Source organism: Solanum lycopersicum, chromosome 7 (assembly GCF_036512215.1).
Source record: "Solanum lycopersicum chromosome 7, SLM_r2.1".
Classification (NCBI taxonomy): domain Eukaryota; kingdom Viridiplantae; phylum Streptophyta; class Magnoliopsida; order Solanales; family Solanaceae; genus Solanum; species Solanum lycopersicum.
The window spans coordinates 62,994,647-63,019,704 of NC_090806.1; the positions used below are offsets into that span (position 1 = coordinate 62,994,647).

The 25,058-nt window shown below is 32.0% G+C and overlaps 3 protein-coding genes across 3 annotated transcripts; all 3 read right to left on the reverse strand.

Moving 5' to 3' along the window:
* Positions 1-6,864: 6,864 nt before the first annotated feature.
* Positions 6,865-7,413, reverse strand: LOC138337552 (uncharacterized). The gene is made up of 2 exons (XM_069287470.1): positions 7,408-7,413; positions 6,865-7,308 (listed from the first exon to the last, which is right to left on the reverse strand). The coding sequence occupies exons 1-2, from the start codon at positions 7,411-7,413 to the stop codon at positions 6,865-6,867; spliced, it is 450 nt and encodes a 149-aa protein (XP_069143571.1).
* A 1,198-nt stretch (positions 7,414-8,611) lies between these two features.
* On the reverse strand, positions 8,612-15,937 carry LOC101257190 (sesquiterpene synthase 15). The gene is made up of 7 exons (XM_069287029.1): positions 15,821-15,937; positions 10,503-10,776; positions 10,027-10,402; positions 9,728-9,946; positions 9,504-9,642; positions 9,171-9,422; positions 8,612-9,091 (listed from the first exon to the last, which is right to left on the reverse strand). The coding sequence occupies exons 1-7, from the start codon at positions 15,920-15,922 to the stop codon at positions 8,798-8,800; spliced, it is 1,656 nt and encodes a 551-aa protein (XP_069143130.1). The 5' UTR covers positions 15,923-15,937; the 3' UTR covers positions 8,612-8,797.
* Positions 15,938-21,558: 5,621 nt separating this feature from the next.
* LOC101257786 (S-type anion channel SLAH1) lies at positions 21,559-25,058 on the reverse strand. Its single transcript, XM_004243433.5, has 2 exons — positions 23,389-25,058; positions 21,559-22,006 (listed from the first exon to the last, which is right to left on the reverse strand). The coding sequence occupies exons 1-2, from the start codon at positions 24,187-24,189 to the stop codon at positions 21,722-21,724; spliced, it is 1,086 nt and encodes a 361-aa protein (XP_004243481.1). The 5' UTR covers positions 24,190-25,058; the 3' UTR covers positions 21,559-21,721.

Genomic DNA, 25,058 nt, shown 5'->3' on the forward strand with positions numbered 1-25,058 from the left:
CGATAAGGAGGAACGGAAATAGGCCGAGTGCCTGGCTCCACAACAATACAAAAATCAATATCATGATCTGGTGGAAGACCTGGCAAATCGGTCGAAAATACTTCTGAAAATTCACTCACTACTGGAATAGACTCAAGCATAGGAGTCTCAATACTAGTATCTCGAATGTGGGCCAAGTACGCCAAACATCCTCTCTGTACCAACTGACGAGCCTTAAGGAATGATATCACACCCTTAGAAGGATGACTAAGAGTACCTCTCCATTCTACTATAGGAATTCCAGGCATAACTAAAGTGATGGTCTTGGCATGACAATTTAAAATTGCGTGGTAAGAAGATAACCAATCCATACCAAGAATCACATCAAAATCTACCATATCTAAGACCTTTAAATCTGCATGAGTGTCATACCCCATCAAAGTAACAGTACATAAACGATACACTTGATCTACAACTACAGAATCCCCGACAGGAGTAGAAACACGTATCGGCAAATCAAGAGACTCACACAATATATCCAGACTAGGAGCAAAATATGTGGACACATAAGAATAAGTAGAGCCTGTATCAAATAATACAGTAGCTGGTCGATGACAAATCGGAATAATACCTGTGATAACAGCATCTGAGGCTTCAGCCTCTGGCCTACCTGGAAAAGCATAACAGTGAGAACGACCTCCATCAGATTGTGAACCTCCACGACCACCACCTCGACCAGAAGGAGAACCACCTCTACCTGAATGAGAACCACCTCTACCATTCTGTGCACCATCCCTAGCTGGAGGTTGTGCAGCCCTGGAAGTCGAAGCCTGAGAACCCTGATATAAGCCACCACGTCTGGTCCTAGGACAGTCTCTCACAAAGTGTCCCATATCACCACACTCAAAGTAAACTCAGTCCAGGATAGTGGATGAGATCCAGCTGGCCTACTACTAATATTATCCCTCCACCACTGCTTAGTAGAGCCAGTCATCTGAAACACTGTGTAGTCAACTCCATGAGACTCCACTAATCCAAGATTATGCAACCTCTCATGACAACTAACTATAAACTCATATGCATCCTCAGCTAAGTCACCAGTATAAGTAGGAGGATTCATTAGTCTGAACCTCTCAAACATCTTTTGCTCATCAATAGTCATAGAAGGCCTGTTCACCAAATGTGATGTCATATCTGGAAACTCCATACTATCCAAACGAAGAGCTACAGCGGCAACTGGCTGAGTCCTGGGAGTCTGAGACTCTGGAGCAACTATCGGATCTGGAGTTTGACCTCCAACACGGGTCTGTGAGCCATCAGAAGTGACAGGCAAAGCTCCTGACTGGGCCATCCCCTCTAGGATTCCTAACATACGAGCTAGGGTATCTTGAAGCACCGGGGGAACAATAATACTGGTTGGAGCCTGAGCTGGCCCATCCCCTTCGACACGATCTTGCACATCCCCATGAAGAACATCTACATCAAGAGGTACGGTCCTATCGTGACCTGGGTAGCTATTGGTACTTGACCACCCACAGGTGCTGCAATACGGCCCCTACCCCGACCTCGAGCTCGTCCCCTACCTCTACCTCGGATAGTGTTCCCAGAAGCAGGCGCAGGATTAGGATCCTGACCACCACTTGCCGATGTACGATTCCTCGCCATCTGAGAGAGAATGAGATATCAAGATTAGATTTCTACAAGGTCAAGTGTGCACGATAATGAATAAAAGAACAGAATATTTCCTAAATGTCCTATAGCCTCTCGAAGATAGGTATGGACGTCTTCACACCGATCCGCAAAACTCTAATAGACATTGCTCTTGTACTCTTGAGACCGATTAACCTAGGGCTCTGATACCAAATTTGTCACGACCCAAAATCACGAGTCGTGATGGCACCTATGTTCCCAACCAATAGGTAAGCCAACCAACATATTTTAACAAACTTAACTAACTAATAAGTGAAAAGACAACAAATTGCCAAATCTCCAACACTGAGTTCTTTATAAGTACGAATGCGGAAAACTGAAAAAAAATACTACCCAAGAATTGGTGTCATAAGTACAAGAGCTTCTAAAATACGATGCAAGTCTGAAACTAAAATGACAAATCTAACATAAGGGATATCCTGTCTGAATACTGAATAACAGAATACGTAAAAGATAGAGGGAGGTGTGGGCCACGGAACAGCCAAGCAGCTCACCACAACTCCAAGACACTCCAACCTCGGACTCAAACTGCTCCTCGAGATGTGCTCCTACTCATAATCGAATCTGCACCACAAGAGTGCAACAAGTGTAGTATGAGTACGAAACCACGTGTACTCAGTATGTCTCATTGACCGACAACGAAGAAGTAGTGACGGGAGTTATATAAGAAAATAAATTCTTAAATTATACAAGTATATATATATATATATATATATATATATATATATATATATATATATATATATATATATATATATATATATATATCACACTTACTATTTAAGTTTAATCAATAAAGGGAATCAACATTTAGTATTTTCCAAACACCAAACGAAATATATTATCACTAAGAACGAATGATGGGATGAAATGCAATGCAATATGATACCATGTAATGATATGTCTCAGAATACCCAGTACTCACTCAACCGTATATACATGATACTCCTCGGAAATACATCGAGAGTTCATGACCCATGAGGGACTTGCGAGGTCCATATACCGACACGGACGATCTCCACGTGTCTGTGCGGACGATCTCAACGCACTATCATAATATCAAATAATTTTCGCACGGACGGTCTCCACGTGCCCAAATTACAATCTTAACATCTCACCATCCCCAACACGGACGATCTCCACGTGTCCAACTTATACTCAGTCTCATGTCTATGCATGTGCACAATATTATTTTAATAGAGGGGATGATGATGCATCTCAATCAATCAATATGAACATAATACATAACCACCTCAATTATCACAACTATACAGGTGAAATAAATAAAACACAATCACACAAGGAATTCAAGTCAATAATATATCAGCTAATGCCCATATGCTTTGGCATTCTCAAATTTCAATCCACATTCTATAATAGTAATTTTCCTTTTTATAACACCGGTACTCGTACCAATGCCCGTCACACCATTGATACGAGACCACCATCCTTCCCCCTTACCCCTTTGTCTAATTTCATTTTTAATCTTTAATTAGGAAAACGTCCTTCAACAAGTCTAAAAGTCTTAACATACCTCAAGTGTCGAGCTCCGGTCACGAATCCTCAAGATAGTTCCTTCCCTTTTCGTTAAGTTTTGGAATGTTCACGATCTACCAATGATGCAATATTCATAAGTAAGCAATTTTTGTAGACATTCAAATTTTTTTATATGTCTATCATAGACGCTAAAACTCACTCATATTTTCAACCAAACTCCAAATCTTGATATATATTGGTATGCCAAATTTTTCATACTTGCTAAATTTCAAGCCAAGAACTTAACTTTAACCTCTTCAAATGGACTAAAATTCAATGTTAGATCATATAAAATAACACCTAATAATTAATTACCAATCTCAATATATTTAAATTTAAATCTAAATTTGATAATTAGCTTAAGCAGGTCACGTAACAACGACCGCATACCAACAGAATCACTGCAACATGACCATCTGCAGGTCATTTATTTTTTTAACATGCCAATATTAAAGAATTTTATGCCAAGGCCAATCATTAACACATTATTTCCAATGATTGTCCATGATTGGCATGCCAATGATTGGCTCATGATGGACAATCACTTTTGTCTCCTGCCAATATAATGGCTCAACTTCCATACGTGCTGCCATCCAAACTTTTCAATTCCAATTCCCTTTTTTTTCCCCATCAATTAGAATAATAATAACAAGAAATAAAATGATAAAATAAGATAAAAATCAGCCCTTAAATCAATGTACACCATCAGAAAGTCGGTAGGAAATTTTTTTAGAAGGATCTGCCATTTTTTTCTTTTAATTATAATTGATACCAATTGTTCTTCCCACTTTGATATTAACTATCCATGTAATAATATAATAACAGCAACAAACCAAATTACTCTAACAACATACCTTGGTAGAATTGAAAAGTGATGAGAAGTTCCTTGTTTTCGTTAGCAGAGGTTATTGTTTCTCCTCTCGTTTGTCACTTACGGTAAGTTTCTGCCTCCACCCCCTTTTTATTTTCTAAACAAGAGTTTATTAACCATGAAATCCCACTAACCTATTTTCTAATTATTTATTTAATGAAAGTTTCATCAATTGGGTACTCATAGTTATCTAATAGTTCAAAAATACCCCTTTAAATTTTCAAAAGGAGTCAAACTAGTCCTAGTTCTCAAAACGACCTAGCGGGTCATTACACAGTATATGCAGTTTCTATATTTGCTATGAAGCGCAATTATGCAAACTTTGCTATAGCATACAAATATGAATTTTTTATTGAAAAAGTTGTGAAGAATGACATACTAAGGAAGGTAATTATACTAATTAAATCTCCTTTCATTTATTTCCTTTAAAGAGCAAACTTAAAGTTAATTTGCTATACTAGGTCCCATGTTTTGTATAGAAAAATTTCCCCAAAACAAAACTCTCCTTCTTCTCTCTTCGTCCGTCCATTTTATACAATTTCGTCTTCTTCCTTCAATTTCTCCACACTTTTCTCCACAATTGCAAGTTGAAACTTGCAACTTCTCCTAGCACGCACATTAGAGCAGTTTTCCAAAATAATTTAAAAATATCAAGGTACCGCATAAAACCTACTTACATTGTCAGTTTTTGTTTTTTTTTTAATTTTTTAAAACTAATTTTTCACTTCAAGTGTTAATCGCTTCAGAATTTTGGTTTGATGCCCAATCTCCATCGAAGAGATTTACAAGAGGTAGACCATTGCATGCTCAAATTGATGTTGAAAATCCGTCGTTTTCATTGGGTCTAACTCAGGAATTTGGGGAGATTTCAGGTTCATTGTCTAAATCTACTAACATGCAAGATATTAGTTCCAATTTCAATAATGACCCAATTAGTTTTGTTGATGGAAGTCTGAAGAATACTGTTGATGTTGTTACTGGGTCTAAAAAGAAAAGAAAACATAAAACTGATGTTCATATCTCTAACAATGATAAAAATGAAGGTGTTGGTTCTGGGTCAATTGAGCATAAGGTATGTGTATAATAATTGTTCATATGTTTAGTTTTTATGTTGATACATGTCTTTATACAATTATAAATATATAAATGTATAATATATATTCGTACATGTTTTTTTGTGTTTATGTTGATTTGTGCCTCATACAATTTTTTTATAAATGTATAATGTCTTAATACTTGATTTCTATTCATGTCTTATAATGCTTAAATTACTGCCTCATTATACAACTGTGTCTATAAGTATGTAATTTAGTCTGTCTAATTTAATGTCTCATTATACAATTGTTTTAAAAGTGTATAATTTATTCTGACTAATTTACTGGCTCATTATATAACTGTGTGTATAAGTGTATAATTTATAATGTCTAAAATAATGCCTCATTATACAACTGTGTGTATAAGTGTGTAATTTAGTCTGTCTAATTTACTGCCTCATTATACAATTGTTTTAAAAGTGTATAATTTATTCTGATTAATTTACTGCTTTATTATACAACTGTGTGTTTAAGTGTATAATTTATTCTGACTAATTTACTGTCTCATTATACAATTGTTTTAAAAGTGTATAATTTAGTCTGTTTGATTTACTGCCTTATTATACAACTGTGTGTATAAGTGTATAATTTATTCTGACTAATTTACTACCTCATTATACAACTGTGTGTATAAGTGTATAATTTATATATATTTGTGTCTAATACCACTATTTTTTTTTTAGTAAAATGAATATGATTTTTTCCAGGATGTTAAGTATTTAGGTCAAAGAGAACAAACAAGAATTCCGCACATGCACTGTTATACAAATATTGACGTTATGAATGTTCTATCTTCAAAGCTTACTGAGTCACAGTACAGACAATTCTGTGGAAATACATGTTTTGCTCAACTATGTAGCATTCGTCAATTCTGTGGAAATACATGTTTTGCTCAACTATGTAGCATTCGTCAATTCTGTGGAAATACATGTTTTGCTCAACTATGTAAGCATTCGTCAATTCTGTGTAAATACATGTTTTGCTCAACTATGTAGCATTTGTAGGTGTCACGTTCAGGCACAACTAATTAGGTGCATGTTTTTTAGAGAAATTGAAGGTAGCTCAAAAGATGCAATCCTGATACATGTCAATGACACTACTCTGCGTTTCACAATTCGCGACTTTGCTTTAATAACTAGGTTAAAATGTTCAGATAACAAGAATGATTTGTCTTTAATACTGATGAACGAAATAGGATTATTCATCAATATTTTGAAGTTGGAAAACCCATCACCAAGAGTCAATTGATTGACAAGTTTGATAAAAAAAATTTGGATAGATAATGATGATGATGCTGTTAAATTTGTAATATTGTTCTACATTCATTCATTCATCTTTTCTGAAGAATCAACTGGTACTATAATTGATAGAAAAGATTTTGATTTAGTTGAATCAGGCAGATACATTGACTATCCTTGGGGTAAAAAGGTTTTTGATATAATGATTCTGCATTTGCATAGTAAGATCAAACATGATGGGAAGTATAACGATAATTCCTAATAATAGCACAAAGACAAAATAAAGAAAAATGATTAGCACAATTAATAAGACATAACAACTTTATTCCATATTGAAAATACTAACTCATACTGTTTTAACACAAAACTACTTTAGAATAAAATTCAATTATATATCAAATCAAATTTTACAGTTCAATAGAATCGTAAAAACTTGTTAAACTTCTTGAGGTCTATTTCTACATGAACGCCTATTTTGACCTGCAAATTCACATGTACTACATGTATACTTTCCTCTTAGTCCAAGCAATTCACGTTTAGTTTTTGAACGGGGTTTATTTTTAGGCCTTCCGGGAGGTCTTTTGAATTTTGGAGGTCGGACTTCATCATACATTATGGCTTCAGGTATGACCCATTCTGAAAAGGAAGGCAATGGATAGATCGGTATCTCATAAATCTTCAAAATCGTCTTTGGTTTATACAAATCTGAGCAATATCCATCGGCTACTAGACTTTTCTGCTTCAATACCGCCCAAGCATGTTCACAAGGAATTTCTTCATATTGAAACTTCCCACAGCTGCATGTTTTGTTCTTTAAACAGACCACAAAACTCCTACCATCATCAGTCACATTGTATATGTATTCAGTTGACGGCACAACCTGCTTCACACAAATAGATTTATGTATATGTATAAGTCTATACAATTTCTATCCGTGTGCATAACTCATTAATTAATAATATATATACATAAAACGTACCCCCATTCGTGTGCTCAATGCTTTTCCAATCAACGGAGTAAATGTGCAGCATTTATGCTCTCTGCAATGTTAGACGTCATAGCCCATCCCCGATGAGTTTCTGGATGACACCTTGACCACTTATCATATCCAGCTAGCTCCAAATACTCTTTAACACCTACATCAACTTTTTTTACAGTATCCATCAGCCTGTCAAACTCAACTTTGTTGCAAGTCTTTGCCATTGTATAATACGCAGGACTTCGCTCCTTGGATGCCTTCCTAAATTTCTTCTCAACATTACCCCACAAGTACCACATACAAGCATAATGTGGCACATTTCTATACACTTGAGTCACTGCCTTTATGATACTTACATTTCTATCTGACACTACTCACATATTAATCCTTTCACCATAAGCCTCCTTTAGTTGTAGAAAAAATTAAAATCAAGCTGCATCATTTTCTGAAAAACACTAAAAAAAAGAGACTTTTTTTAATCCCTTATTTAACGCTTAAACTGATAAAAACAACTTAATAATTTAAGTATCATGTCGTTTTTAAATAAAGTATTTGCTTACAATATTATGTATCCGAAAAACACTAAAAAAAGAGACTTTTGATAATTAATAAAAGAATAGGGATAGGAAGTAATTTCTTTCTTACACTATGTGATTTGCCTAATTTTTACAATTTAAAATGAGAAAACTATACAAAATGGACCCGATTGTAAAAATATTTATTTAAAAAGGATCCAATTCAATATATTTATCATTAAACCTTAATGGATTCATGACCCAAATTTTTAAGTATAACTTACATAAATCATAGTGTAAGGAGTAAATTACATTATGCTTTTTACACAATTCGGATACATAACTCACAACTCGAATACATTAATGTTGATACATTATGTGATAAACTGTTACGTTGAAAAAGAAAAAATAAACTAGAAAATCCCATGAATTTGTTAAACAATAGAGACATTTTTAACCAAACTATTAACGAGGAACATGCTTAGACCTAATAAATTTTATTTTAAAAGAAATATTTTTCTTGTTTCTTTTATTTTGAAATTCCTCTAGCTAATAAAAAAGTGGAAGTTAAATTATTTTTTTCCTGCTACATTTCTTTTTATCAATAACAAACGAAAGACTAAAAAGTAAATGCACAAGATAAAAGTATTTAGAGAGACATTGATATATTGCTCAACTTCAAAGTGATATATAAACAAACTGAAATAACTTATTATATATAATTTATAGAAGAACAAAATTAAAGTTGCATGCATGCAGTGTTGTTTACAAAACCTGCTTATTGGAGTTACAAATAAACATCCACAATTAAGTGTGACAGAAATATAAGCATTCTAGTGGATAATAATTTCCTTATTTTGCCCTTTAATTTGCTTTTATTCTTCAATGGGATCATCAAGCACCATAGAAATGACTTCTTTTAAGTTATTTTTCGAAAAAGTATAAGCATCTTCGTCTTTATAAACAAACTCTGCCACCCTCGTAAGGTTGAGCACTGGCATGAGCAAAACTCTTGGTACTGTTGTAGGTTTTAGGCATCCTCTATTCAAATCCTTCCAATTATTCTCTATTATTTTCCTTATCTCCATGTAAGCTTCTTCTTTTGTGGCACCATACTCGTTCATGTAACATTCAATACTTGAAGCTACATCTCCTCTTTCTATTTCTCTCTGAGAATCACATGAGCAACAACCATTAGACAAGAGACTTAAATTTTAACGAAAAAGAATTGAGCGAATAATCATATACCTCATGTGATACAATATCGTTTAACAATCTTGCAATGTTAGAGGAAGCAACAAGAATTGGAGGTTCAGTTGAAATCCATTCGAATGCCTCTTTGGTTGCTTCATCACCCATGCCTAACCAAGAAGCAGTAGCTAGAGTTGGGTTAGCGCTACTTTGAATTCCATTCTTCATATACTCCTCCTCCATTTTGGGGACTGTGTTCCCATGATACCATTTTGCCTCTTGAAAATAAGCTCTCACCAACTTTTTCATCTGAAATTAATAACGTACCTTAAGACTTTTTAATCTTGTGATCCTAAATTAAACATGTCATATGTATCACATAATAATTACCTCACTAATAGCAAAGTTGACTCGAAATGACTTGTTCTCCTTTTCCAACTCTTTCTCTACTTCATTGTAAAAATGTAGGAGACCAGTGTAAAAGAGTTTCATATACGACGTTAGATTTTCTGTAGCGTCGAGGTTCCACCTATTGTATACGTACAAATTACAATATACGTGATGTTATTGAAAAATGATACTCTTATTTGGAAAATAAACTGAAATGAAGATACCTTTCTATTGCGTTTGTGAGGAGAGTAAGTTCATGCAGTGTTCCATAAGTATCATAGATGTCATCAGTAATTGAAACGAAACATAACACTTTGGTTAGTATATTCCTGGCAACCTTATACTGTGGCTCAAAGTACACACCCAAACACCAAAAGTACAACTCAACCACTCTGTCTCTTGCAAAAGCTAATTCATTTGCCAAGTCCAATTCTTTCCACCACCTAATATGTTAAGTTAAATATCAAAATCTATATATTTTTTTTAATTAAAACAATGTAGTAATATTATTGAAGCTAGTTACCTTGTGATATCACACAACTCCCTTTTATGCATCTTCTGCAATATACTGAAGTCCAATTTTGCAAAATTTATTAACACTTGATCACATGATGATTCCTCTTCTTGGTAAAACGATATGTATTTTCTAGTTGCTACTCTGGCTATGGTTTTGTTGATTGGATATTTTAGGGCATAGCTGACTTGCATCGATAGAGAATTACTCAATTTAGGCAACAATAGCTTCAAATGAGTGGTGGCGAAATTAATTGCTTCATCCAAAATTTCTTCATCATGTACCCTGAATTGTGCTGCCTCGTACAAGCTTAATAACCCGGGCGTGTCATTAACCAATGCTTTATTATAATTTCCTTGGTCATCGGTGAACTTTCTAAAAACATCTGTTCTAGACCAAAAGTGTTAAAAGCTTCTTTTGTTTTTAAACTTATATGTCAGATAGTGTCACACAATATTAATTGGATTGGATGACGTATTACTTACCAGATGAGACATAGTAACCTTGTTGCCTAAGTAATCGAAAGCTTAGAGCAACAACATGAAGGTCATGACTTTCACCAATCCATTCTTCATGACCATTATAGATTTCACTCAATGATTCCTCAATCTCATGTTCAAAATGGTATGACACTCCAAGCAATTGGATTGTGTTTATAAGTTCAAGTTTTTGCAAAGATTTGGAAGGAGAAATCACTAGCATTTTTCTCACTTGTTCTTTTAGATCCTTATGTTCCTTCTCTTCCCATTCATTGGCTCCCTATACGCGTAAATAAATAACTTTGTTTAGATATATATTTCTTTGTGCTCCAAAAATTATTTGCAAACTTACGGATCAAGAGTGTTTCAACTGAAAACAAAAGCATTCAATTTTTTATAATTTTGTCGAAGAGTTTTAGTTTCTCAGTGCAATACATGTTTACATTATTAGGTCATATTTATTTTTGCCTATTGTGGCAGATAATGGTCTCCCCAAACAGTAGGATGATGATTGTCACTCCGACGTGTTATGTCACTCTCACCACCAAATCCATCCATTTTTTTAGACGTAGTTTTTGTAGAGTTTAGAGTAGAAAAACTAAGGACGTAATAATATGGTTAATTAAGGTTTGATGACAGTAGTAGAAAGTAAGAGAAGTGAATTACATAAACAAGTTTTCTTTAAATTACTACTTCACACAGACATATATCAGCCTATTTATAAAGATCTAATTTAGCTAGGGTGCACATGAAATTTGACTACTCTCATCATCAAAAGCAAAAATGTTAGTGGTCTGTGGGTTTACAATATGTGTGTTTAATTCGAGTTAGGATTTCACATAGTGGTGGAGTCGTAATTTTTAAGAAGGGGTTCAAAGTTTCTTAAAAAATAGACGCACAAAGTAGCCAATGGAGTTCGCACGAAGAAGCCGAAGGAACTCGACATCTACTATATATACCTAAAAAATTGTCACGACCCAAATCGGGCCGCGACTGGCACCCACACTTACCCTCTTATGTGAGCGAAACAACCAATCTAACCCTAATATTTTAACATAATAACAGAAAATAATGCGGAAGACTTAAACTCATTAATGAAAATCAATTCAATAAACTTCTAAAAAACTCAACAACTATTATTTCCCAAAATCTGGAAGTCATCATCACAAGAACATCTATCCTCAAATTACTAAAGCTAAGAGTATCTAAGAAACTAAACATAAATAATAGCTAGTCTATGCCAGAACTTCAAGGCATCAAGACATGAAGAAGAAGATCCAGTCCAAGCTAGAAGCTTTAGCTCACCCTGAAATCTGGTGTGACGAAGACTGGCTAGAGTTGCGGTTGAGTTGAAGATGACGGTACGTTTGCTGCACTCCACAATGAACAAAAAGAAAACATACAAGTAGGGGTCAGTACAAGACACGGGTACTGAGTAGATATCATCGGTCAACTCAAAATAGAAAACAGTATATATCAGATAATATCATAAAATCAACTACAATACTCAACATGCGGCATTTACAATTACCATAACCCTTGGTCGCAACACCAAGCTCATCAATGAGGACTCACGCCTCCCCATCATACCCATTTGGGAATTAAGTTCATTAAATTGAGTATATTAACATATTTCAAGATTCATTCCCTTTACTAATCCTGGTGTCGGAACGTGACACTCCGATCCTCATATACTATCCTGGTACCGAAACGTGGCACCCGATCCATATTCTATCTTGGTGTCGGAACGTGACACTCCGATCCTCATATACTATCCTGGTACCGGAACGTGGCACCCGATCCCCTAATCTCACTACTTTCGTTCATCAAGCCTTCTTTTATACCAAGGCATCATCATTAACAAAGTAGATTAGGGTTTCTTTTTCAAGATTTAGGATTCAATAGTTTCATCATGCTTATTTTATCACAATTATATAATCACATTCATGCAAGCATACAATTAAGCATATAGAAGGGTTTACAACACTACCCAATACATATCATTCGCTATTAAGAGTTTACTACGAGTAACATAAAAACCATAACCTACCTCCACTGAAGAATTTTGATCAAGCAAGCAATTTCCCAAAGGTTTGTTCTTCTTCCTGTTTCTCCTCTTTCTCGTTCGATCCCCTCTTTCTCTCTCTTTCTGTTCTTTTCTTTTTCTTATTCAAACCCTCTTTCTTTTACCCTAATTAGCATATAATTAAGTATAAAAGATGGTGAATTAACCCATTAATTAATTCAAGGTTATCTCTTTTAACCCTCAAGTAGTTAAATTATTAACATTAACCCACTAAATTTATAATTATAGCAGGAATAGTCCAAAACGTCCCTTAAAACATTTAAAGAAATCCGACCTCGCCTGGGATTACGCAGCCTGTGACGGGCCGTCGTGCCTGCGACGGTCCATCCTGCTGCTCCGTCACAGAGTTCAGAGATTCACTTTTTATTTAAGACCCTGTGACGGTCCGTCCTGCACTTTCGTCACGAAGTTCAGAGAGTCGATTTCAGTACCCAATTTTCAGAATTCTAAGTATTTTGGAACGAGACACCCTCGATGGTCCGTCGTGCCCATGACGGTCCGTCGTGGGTTCTGTCGTCTCAACCAGTTTTTCCAGAAATAAAATCTGCTGCTCAAACGACTAAGCAGGTCGTTACAAAAATATTTTAACCATGTACAAATAATATAATTTTCCGCTGAAGAAGGTTCGAATAAACCCCTTAACTATAGGGTGGCTCCGCCACTTATTCTACGTGGTGTGTTCAATTCTAAATAGGATTTTTGGAGCCTACTCAATCCTAAACCTTAATTCATGCCTATATAATGGATATTCTAATATTCCAAAAATTCATAAAATATTCATAATATTCCATACATATACAAGTTTTTGTTTAAGTTACTACTTCACATAGACATAAGCCTATTTACAAAGATTTGAATTGGTGGTTCCTCTCACCACCAAATTCATCCATTTTTTCTACTTAGTTTTTGTAGAGTTTGCAGTAGAGAAACTGAAGACGTAAAATATGTTTAATCAAGGTTTGATAACAGTAGTAGGAAGTAAGAGAAGTGAATTATATACATATATAAGTTTTTGTTTAATTTACTACTTCAGAAGTAAATTACGTACATACACAACTTTTTGTTTAAGTTACTACTTCACATAGACATAAGCCTATTTACAAAGATTTGAATTGGTGGTCCATCTCAACACCAAATTCATCCATTTTTTCTACATAGTTTTTGTAGAGTTTGGAGTAGAGAAACTGAAGACGTAAAATATGTTTAATCAAGGTTTGATAACAGTAGTAGAAAGTAAGAGAAGTGAATTATGTACATATACAAGTTTTTGTTTAATTTACTACTTCAGGAGTAAATTACGTACATACACAACTTTTTTGTTTAAGTTACTACTTCACATAGACATAAGCCTATTTACAAAGATTTGAATTGGTGGTCCATCTCACCACCAAATTCATCCATTTTTTCTACTTAGTTTTTGTAGAGTTTGCAGTAGAGAAACTGAAGACGTAAAATATGTTTAATTTAATCAAGGCTTGATAACAGTAGTAGAAAGTAAGAGAAGTGAATTATGTACATATACAAGTTTTTGTTTAATTTACTACTTCAGAAGTAAATTACGTACATACACAACTTTTTGTTTAAGTTACTTCTTCACATAGACATAAGCCTATTTACAAAGATTTGAATTGGTGGTTCATCTCAACACCAAATTCATCCATTTTTTCTACATAGTTTTTGTAGAGTTTGGAGTAGAGAAACTGAAGACGTAAAATATGTTTAATCAAGGTTTGATAACAGTAGTAGAAAGTAAGAGAAGTGAATTATGTACATATACAAGTTTTTGTTTAATTTACTACTTCAGGAGTAAATTACGTACATACACAACTTTTTTGTTTAAGTTACTACTTCACATAGACATAAGCCTATTTACAAAGATTTGAATTGGTGGTCCATCTCACCACCAAATTCATCCATTTTTTCTACATAGTTTTTGTAGAGTTTGGAGTAGAGAAACTGAAGACGTAAAATATGTTTAATTTAATCAAGGCTTGATAACAGTAGTAGAAAGTAAGAGAAGTGAATTATGTACATATACAAGTTTTTGTTTAATTTACTACTTCAGAAGTAAATTACGTACATACACAAGTTTTTGTTTAAGTTACTTCTTCACATAGACATAAGCCTATTTACAAAGATTTGAATTGGTGGTCCATCTCACCACCAAATTCGTCCATTTTTTCTACATAGTTTTTGTAGAGTTTGGAATAGAGAAACTGAAGACGTAAAATATGTTTAATCAAGGTTTGATAACAATAGTAGAAAGTAAGAGAAGTGAATTTTGTACATACACAAGTTTTTGTTTAAGTTACTACTTTAGAAGTAAATTACGTACATATACAAGTTTTTGTTGAAGTTACTACTTCACATAGACATAAACCTATTTACAAAGATTTGAATTGGTGGTCCCTCTCACCACCAAATTCATCCATTTTTCCTACTTAGTTTTTGTAGAGTTTGGAGTAGAGAAACTGAAGACGTAAAATATATTTAATCGAGATTTGATTACAGTAGTAGAAAGTAAGAGAAGTGAATTACGTACATACACGAATTTTTGTTTAAGTTACTACTTCACATAGACATAAGCCTATTTACAAAGATTTGAATTGGTGGTGCCGTGGTAATTCATAAGTTAAGGCGCACATGAAATTTGACCACTATCATCATCAAGAGCAAACATGTTAGGTAGTGATGGTAGATATTGAAATTTTGTGGCATGTTTAATTTGAGTTGAGATTCTATAAGGTGTGTCAATTTCCATTACGATTTTTGAGCCTACTTAACCTTAAATCTATATTCACGCCTATATATAGAGCATTACATCCCCTAAAAGGCATCTTGAACATTCAAAAAAATATCAAATTTAGATCATCCTAGTTTGATAAATACACAAATTTCTTAGGAGAGAAGAATCAAGAAAGGAACAAAATTGTACCCACACTATTTACTAATAAAATTATGTTTCTTCATATTTTATTTGTGATTGAAATTTATTTTCTGTAACTTTAAAATTTGTTACAAACGCTGACACTATTTAGGGTGGCCATTATATCTAACAAGTCCCAACTTTTATCGTCAAGGGCAAAAATGTTAGTGGTCTCTATTGTGTTTTTGGGGGAAAAAAATACTGTAGTTATTGTTGAGTCGTAAAATATCTTCTCAAAATCTGAAAACATAACTTTCTCTATCGAAACATAAAATTTAAACTATGATAACATGATTTGGCATTCAAATTGACCAAGAGATTAGCATAGGCAAGAAAATGGTCTCTCAACAACACAGTTGGATGATGATTGTCACTCCAACGTATAATCTTGACCTCACCACCAAATCTGTCCATTTTTCTTTTATTTTCTTATTAATGAGTTTGGATTAATAGAGAAACTAAAGACATAATAATATGCTTAAGGTTTTATTACAGCTGGCCTTTCTCAACTTGAAGCTCAAATGGTGGGAAAACCACTGAACAAGTATTTTCTTTAATTAATTGATTTGGACTCGAGCTCTTATGTACTATGGGGTACGCCCTCATTTTTAGAAGAATGAACTAATTTGATTTGCAACGAAATTTAGAAAAAATAAGATTTTTTTTTTAAATATAGTTCTGAGCTAAAGTTATATAAAGTATATATATTTTTATATTAAGTCTTAATTTTATATAAATTATAACCTCTACGAAATTGAATACAAAAATTTCATCAAAACAATTATCGAGGTTATAGCCCAAAAAAGTGAGGTACTAAAATTTATTAGAGGAGGGTTAAAAACCCCACAAAATGGAATAAAATTATTTATTGAAAAAGAAATGACGGAGATTCAAATCCCCGCTAATTGTTGATTAAAGGGGTTACTTAAAAACTCCTGCTACTTAATTGTGACAACTATAACTGTGGGAATTGCTGAAACCCCTATAACAACAAATTGTGGGGGTTTTACTTTTTATAATTTTAACTACTGCGATTTGCCCCTTTTTTGTAGTGATATCAAAATGTCTTTGATTTGATCTTATGGTATTAAACATGTCACGTCATCAATTTATTTAATATAAAAAATTAATCCAATTTTTTTAAGAAATATGATTTTTTTTATTAAAAAATTTGATGACGTGACCGAATTATAATTGGTCACATGTCAAAAATGGTTTTGCAGAACCACCGTTAAAATATAATGGCATGAATGTGCCTTTTTTTTAATAGTAATGGTATAACTGAGTCAAACTTATAACTGATGACATAAATGAACCTTTTTTAAAAGTTTAGTGGCATATTTGAGTCTTTTCCCTTTAAATTATTCTCAATAGTACAGGGATATAATCAAATAGTAAAATTTCGCGAAACCATAATTATGAATTAAAATAATCAAAATTATAGCTATATTACATAATATACTCTAGATGGTTACAATTTTTTCAAAATATTAGTAGTAACTATTTAGGTTTGCCTTAAAATTTGACAACTCCCATTAGCTTAACAAATTGGTCTCAAACATTGATTTGGGCTGTTTCCTTTTCCTTTTCCTTTTCCTTTTCCTCTCTACTTCACTCTGATCCATCTAGAAACTATAGTTCTGTGAACATTGACGAACTCTTCAAGAGCAAGTTAAAAATAACTTGAAATATATTGTATATCATTGTATCTATGTAGGCTATATGTATCTCATGTGTATATAATATCGATATACATAGTATACATTAGATGACATACATAAAAATAATCACTCTACCGCCACTAGACAACCATAACCACCACTGGAACATATACACTTGACATACATCATACATAATTAATTTTATATTGTATCAAGTATGTATATATTTCATAACTCATATATATGCATATCATGCATATAATTTTAATACACGTGACATACATTAGACACAGACGAAATAAAATCATTTCACCGTCACTAGACCATCTACCGGAATCACCATAATCACAACTCATTTCACCATTATAATAGCAAAAAATATTGTCATACCAAAAAAGGAAGAGAAGAAGGTTTCCAAAAATTTCTTTCATTGTTTCGTCATTTTTCAATCGATAGAAATAAAAAAGAAAGAGAAACTTTCACATATAACAAACACAAAAATAATATATGTATATGTTATAGCTATAATTTACATAATTACGTTCCGTAGTAGATATGCTATCACTATTTCGCTATATATATGATAAAAGAAGCTAGGGTATTTCGCTATACGTATTTTAAAAAAAAACAATTGTATAATTCGTTGGCTCCTCTTCGAATTTGTATAATTTCGCTAGTAGATCATTTATATAAATTGTCGTCAGCCTCTCGTTTGTATAAATCGTGTGACAGCCTATCAACTCAATTTTACGTGTTTGTATATATGTAAAAATTTGAATTTGTATACAATTGAATCGAAATAAAACATTTGTATATCAATTATCGCTCTTTAGCTCTCTCTCTCTCTCTCTCTCTCTCTCTCTCGCTTTATACAAACATAAATTATACATTGTATTTTGTATAATCTGTGTTTGTATAAAGCGCGAAAGAAAAAGACAAAAGAGAATTGAGAAGGAACATTTATTTTGTATATTTATAAGTGTGTAGGACGAAGATATATGTATTTGCATGTGTATATATTATTTTCTCTCGCTTTATATAGCAGAAACACAATTTATACATTTCTGTTTGTATAAAGTGAGAGAGGCGAGGGAGAGACAAATGAGCAAGAGAGGGAAAGTGGCGAGCGAGAATTTCAGGGAGAAATGCGACTGATAACAATTTGCTATGGGACACAATTAGTTACATCAAACTCTGATTATACATTCAACTTAAATTAATAATTTATCATTATATACAATTTTCCCAATTAATCTTAGAGAAAATTTTGATCGGTTGATTGAATTTTGAAGTTGAGATAATGTGTAATAATATATAATAATCTCATTCTAACCTTGGGTTGGTATCTAACTCGAGATTTAGTTTTAAAATATGGATAGAATTCTAGAGGATTACAATTCCTCTATTCCATTATTTTATTTTCTCCTTTGTTTTCATGCTTTATTTGAATCAACAAACACAAAATAAGTATGTCTTACAAGTTAATTTGGTTAAAGTATAACATATATATTTTTCATCTTTATAAACACCAGTTACATCTCCCTTTTCTAGTATTTCCTCTCTGCATATCCATTTATAAGAGCAACAATACTTTTTATTGAACTCATAAATACTAAAAGGAAAATTATATATAGTATTTGTTATTCAATAGTATCTATGATCTAAAGAAATATTTTATTTTTGAGACACCATTTAGATTTTGTCCTTTATATTAAAAAAAGAAGAAGTTATACAACCTTTGAAAAATCACTTTTACCTAGGTGTATGCATTATTTGGATTAAATTAAAAAATCAAATTGAATTTTAATTTGGATTAGTTTTTTAATTTTTGGTTTGTTTTTAGAATTATAATTTAGTTTGTTTGAGTTTTTGGTTTGATTTCGGATTTGAAAAATAAAAATCGAAAAACCAAAAAATCAAAAAATATATGTGTATGTGTGTGTGTTTAGTATTAAGTTGGAGTTAACCACTTTTGTTCTTTTTTTAATTATTTTCATTATAGTTTAATTTATTTTCTTATGTTTGGACATCTATAATTGATATACTTTCAAGTATTGTATTTTACAGTTTACTTGTGATTTATTTTAAAAAGCATATTTAAGAAATTTAATATTATGTATATATAATTTTTTTTTAAATTGTAGATATAACTTTGTTACGTTTTCTATTATTGACATAACCGATTAACTAAATCGAAAATATCCAAACCAAAAAGAGAAAAACCAAATTTATTTTAATTCAGATTGGATTACACTTCTTTAAATCTTAAAACTAAAAATTTAAACCGAATAATATAAAACTGAACGGAAAAATCGAATAGACATCCTTACTTCAATGGTCTCGTGTTTGCTCAAATTTTATAAATAAGATATTGATTATCATCTGATATCTGTGATAACTTAGAAAAATTTTGATCGTCCACTAATAGACTCACATAAACAAATCCCTTGAATTGCGGCGTTAAACCTTGTCTAGCTTTTTGTCCTTTTTTCTCCTAATTTCCTTCTCCCTTTTTTAGATTTGTTTTTTCTCTCGTTTTTTATCTGGAGTATATTTTTAAGGAATAAATCTGTTCTTTTACCTGGGCTCATTGTTTATTAACTCATATCCAACTCAACTATTTATTTGTCACTTTTCGATACAATTAATCATTCTTACGAAAAATGAATATAGATGATAAGAATCACATATGATACTTGCGAAAATCTAGTACTATTTTTATTTAATTTGCAATCAAATATATATGCTACTAAAATTTCGTACTAGTTAACTATTTAAATACACTAATACCCATTATTATTTGTTTTGCTTCAATTACCTCTTGTTTGTTTTTTACTCTTTGCGTTTGCCTATCATTCTTTTGTTTCCATGTATGAGTTTGATATATTTTTAATCGATGATTTATCAGAAATAATTTCTCTTATCTTCTATCCACTTTTTTCTTCAAATCTCATCTTTAAACTCATTTGGTACTATAATTTTTGTAAACTATATCTAATGCATCCTACCAAATAACTTTAGAAATATTTTTATAACTTGAGTCGAGTCAAAAATTGGTAAAAAGGTCCAAGTGGTCGTATTCCCACTACGTAAACCTATCAATGGGAATGGTTGAAAATAAGAAAAAATATCAAAGCTAAGGGGCAAGTACACAAAGACCTAATCTTTTATACCCCACAATGTTGTTGCTTTCACTGTGCGCATGGCTACTTTTTTCATCTTTTTCCTACTTATAACAACCAAATGAGAAAAAGTAGTAATAGTAGAACAAAAAATAGAACAGTAAAAGACAAGCTACTTTGAGGAATGTTCAGTTGAGTCCAACTGTGTTCAAGCTATATCTTAACTCCAGATTCTGCCTTGGTATTATATGTGTTTTCTTTCGATTTTATTTCATGTGTTATAATTTAATTTAATACGATTAAGATCACCTCCCGCAACATCCGCATACATGCTCAATAGGAGCTAGCATTGACATCCCTATGTCAACTTACACTACAACAAAAATAACTTTTAGCGGCATTAAATATTGACATTAATAAAGAGTGCTAAAATCTTTACCGGCATTAGTTAAAACTGTCCTTGGAACCAATGTCGCTAAATGCTTTAGGAACATATATGAAGAGTGACAATTGTCGCTAGAAATACATATTTAGCGGCAATTAAGAATCAATTGCTGCTAATGATCATTTTTATTGTAGTGTTTACCGCCTAGGTAAGTCTCTAAAAATCGTTGGTAATACTTTAAAGATCGAAATTTTGTAGGATTCTATAAGATATTTTTAATAATTAGTAATGTGGACTATCTACAAAGAGATGTATAATTTCAGTTAGAATTTTTGGAGACTACTTAAATCTAAATCCTAGTTCATGCTAATATAGAGGTTTGTATGTTTATTTAAAGAGGCATCTCAAATTAAGACCCGTAAAATCTTGACATATTCATAAGGAGATCAAGACATGTCCAACGCTGCTTGATAGTCAAATAACTTAAGAAAATTCACAAGTCCTTTCATGGAGATCAAGTTTAAATTATTTCATTTTGAGAAATGTGTCACTCGACTCACAGACGAATATTAGTAAGAGAGAAAAATTAAGAAATAGCCAGATATGTACCCGTAATATTTATGAATATTTTATTCATTTATTTTATTTATGATGCAATGTATTTTATATTACTTTAAAATTTAATTCAAAAAAATACATAAAGACATAATAACTCAATACAAGTGTGAAAATATATATGCATCGTCATGTACTGAATTTGAAATTATGAATATAAAAACAAGTAAACACATGCATGATAAAATTAAAAGTTAATAAAAATGTTAAATATATTTAATGAAAAAACATCACATAAACCAAAACCAAATAAATTAAGTAGGCGTATAATAGAAATTGTTAAGGTATTATTTTCATCTTTGATCATCACAAATACATACAAAAATCATCAACGACAGCCTAACTTGTACAATTCCTTTACTAATTTTACATACGTATGTTGTTCTAATTATTGGAAAAATAAATAAAATAAATGAAATAGTTACTACAATTATACAATTGATGTACGTTGATTAATACTAATGCAGTGCATTGAATCATCAGCATCACAAGGTAAAAGTGAAGTGGAATGTAAGGCAGTAAAAATCATTAAGACAAGTGATACAATGACTGATAGTGCAGATAAAAGCAACATTAATATGTGTGAAGCAGTATTCTTCATTTCTTGAGCATATTTTGTTGATGCCATAGCCATAACTGTTAAAGGAAAAGAATATGCCCACCATGATACATTAAATTTCCTCATTGATCTCTTAAATAAGGCTGGTCTTGATACCTGCATAGTACATTTTCAACAACAAATTAGGAAACAATACTTTTAGTCATCATATACTCATTAATAGAATATTTGGTATAGAAACAGATTCAAGATTTGAAGTTTATCAGTTCCAGCTATATATCTCAATTCTATTATAAAAGGCCCAAAGTAGGAGTTGAGCTAAATGCCTATACAAGATCAATCAAACTCAAAAGCTTTTGCTCAATTAGTAGCATATCCGTATAAAAAAATCTATTAAGTTCAGAAACTAGTAACTAATATTTGAAATCGTCATTCTAAAATTCAAAATTCTGGCTCCGTTTCTAACCTAAGGAAAATCGAACCCTCACTAAGGATGAGGACGTACAACACTTAAAAGCAAGTTTCGTTTCTCGACTGAACCAAACACTTATTTTGTTGCGATTAGATTTTCATATAAATAATTTTTTTAGTATTTAATAAATTTTTCAATATAAATATAATATCTATATAAAATTTACTGAATTCCCGCACACCATATCCTAATTCGCAGTAGTGGAGCCACCTTACAAGTAGGGGGTTTAAGGTAAAAAATTATCATTATTTATATATGATTAAAATAATTTTTTATATGTATATAGCAGATTTCGAACCTCCTTTAACTACTTTGTATGTCTAGTTTTTTAGATTTTAAACTCAGATTGAAAATTTTGACTCCACCACGGTTAATCCGCCGTTAGACAAGTAGACAAGTCTCAAATCTTAGTGGTGCATTAGGTTGACAAAAAGGGACACGTAGTGTATTTAAATTGAGGGTGACGGTTATGAAGTGAATGGTTGGTAGGCAACAACATCAATGCCCGTACAATGGAGAAAATGACAAATACAAAATCTTGCAAAATGCAAAAGCCAACTAGTACTCGAATACTTATAAGGTCAATTTAGACGGTCCACATCATGCTCTTTTTTCTTCACTTTTTCTTTTCTACTTTCAAAGAAAAATACAAAACAAAAAAATATTCCTACTATATATAGAAGAAGGAATAAGCAAATATTATTTCCATTCTAGTTTGTTCAAACATCAACAACAACAACAAAAAAAGATTATCATTCTATAACTCTAACATCAAGACTCATTTAATATCATAAAATTAATAAAAAAAAAACTCAATTTTTTCGCGCAATTTATCCCTATTGATTACACTGTTATTTTACACTATCAGGTCATATAAAGAATACTTAGAAATAGGTTTTTTAGGATGTGAAATTCGTAACCTTAAAAATAAGATAAATTAGCTATTATAATAGAAAAAAGTAATACCGACAGTATACAAAGTTATTCATATTGTCTTGTGAGTGTGTATAACTAAATAAATATCATGACATGTTCTAATGAGTGTACTTTTAAAAAAAATGCTCACCAGTGAGAGGAAGAGGAAAATGGAGAGGAAGAATAGCATCTTGGATGAAGAATCAAATTTTCCATAAATAGAATTCCATGCCAAGCTAGCCATGCTAGGAGCAGCTAAAAACAAGAAGAATACTGGCCTTAACATAGCTGGAATTGAACTACTTCCTGGTAACCTCTGATAAAGTGTTACAAATAACACTAAATAATGTGACATTCCAATTGCAAACAACAATAATGCACTCTCATTCCATCCCATTTCAGCAGCTGCCCTTGCTCCAACCAAATTACCAATAACCGATAATTGACTAGTAGGGTTTGCGACTCCTGATAGAAAACGCTTGCCCTTTGTAATCCATTGTCCATATATCTTAATATCTAATGCTAATATTGGTACGATGAATATCCACCAAAGTATAAAAAAACAAACCCCTTCATGTTTGAAGAATGGAGTTGCTTGTAGCAACATAAGCCACGATATCCAAGGGGCGTAAAGGTAATTTACACCAACGTGGTGCAAGAATTCGCGTTTAACCATGTCAAAATGAAAAAAAATGCGAAGAAGATATAGTGAAGAGAGTGAAATTAATGAGAATAAAGCTAAAGACCATAGAAGAATGAAAGCTGCAGAAGGAAGCATACGAAAAATATTTCGAATTTTATGAATATCGTCCGATGGATCACTTAATGTTTTCCATAGTAACGCTTGGCTACATAAAGAAAGGCTTATTCTAAAATAACCAGCATGAAATCTACTTAATATTGATGAAAAATGATTTTTTTGAGATTCTTTGGTATCCATTATTATTTTCATTAGAAATTAATAATGAGTAAGTTTTATAATTGAAATGGGGTATAAATAATGGGAAAACTTTAGTACGATATTTTACGTAAGTAGTTTCGTTGAAGCATAGGTAGGAGAAAAGTCGGCTAGGTAATGCAACCATTGTGGACTTATGTGTGGTTCATGAGTTGTTTTTGAGTTCTTTACAGCTAATGGGGGACCCCATTTTATCTAGTGAAAATTTCTCTAATTAAGAGTGTGTTCAGTACGAAAGGAAAAAATATTTTTTACTCACCAATCAAACATGAGAAAATAAATTCAAAATCTACTTGTTTTTCAAGAAAATATTTTCTATATTTTCCATTAAAATAAGAAAGAGAAATAGGAGACAAAGAAGAAAAACAAAGTATACGTCCCACCAGTTCAAATAAAAAATAATAAAAATAATGTCTCATACAACTAGTACTAGTTGTACCTCAATCGTAATAAAAATTTTCAATTTCTCATGTTTAGGTGTTGTTCTAACTTCTAATTGGTACATCAAAAATAATTTCTATCGGTAACTAATAAACGACAATAATTTAATTGATACTAAAATATGTACTTTCCCAGTCCCTAATTATTTATCTATTTTTGAATTAATATACCTGTTAAAAAAATAATTATTGATTTAGTAAGTTTTACCCATATTAGTTATCTCAGGTAGATGCAATTAAAAACTTAAGATTGGTAAGAAGTTCTATCTTTTTCAAATTAATAAATTGAGGATATAATAGATTAAAAAAAATGTCCTTTCTTATTTTGTCAAAATGGACAATTAATTAAGGACGACTTAAAAAGAAAATAATTTGGGACAACTTAAAAAGAAAAAGTGGACAAATGATTAGGGGCAACTAAAA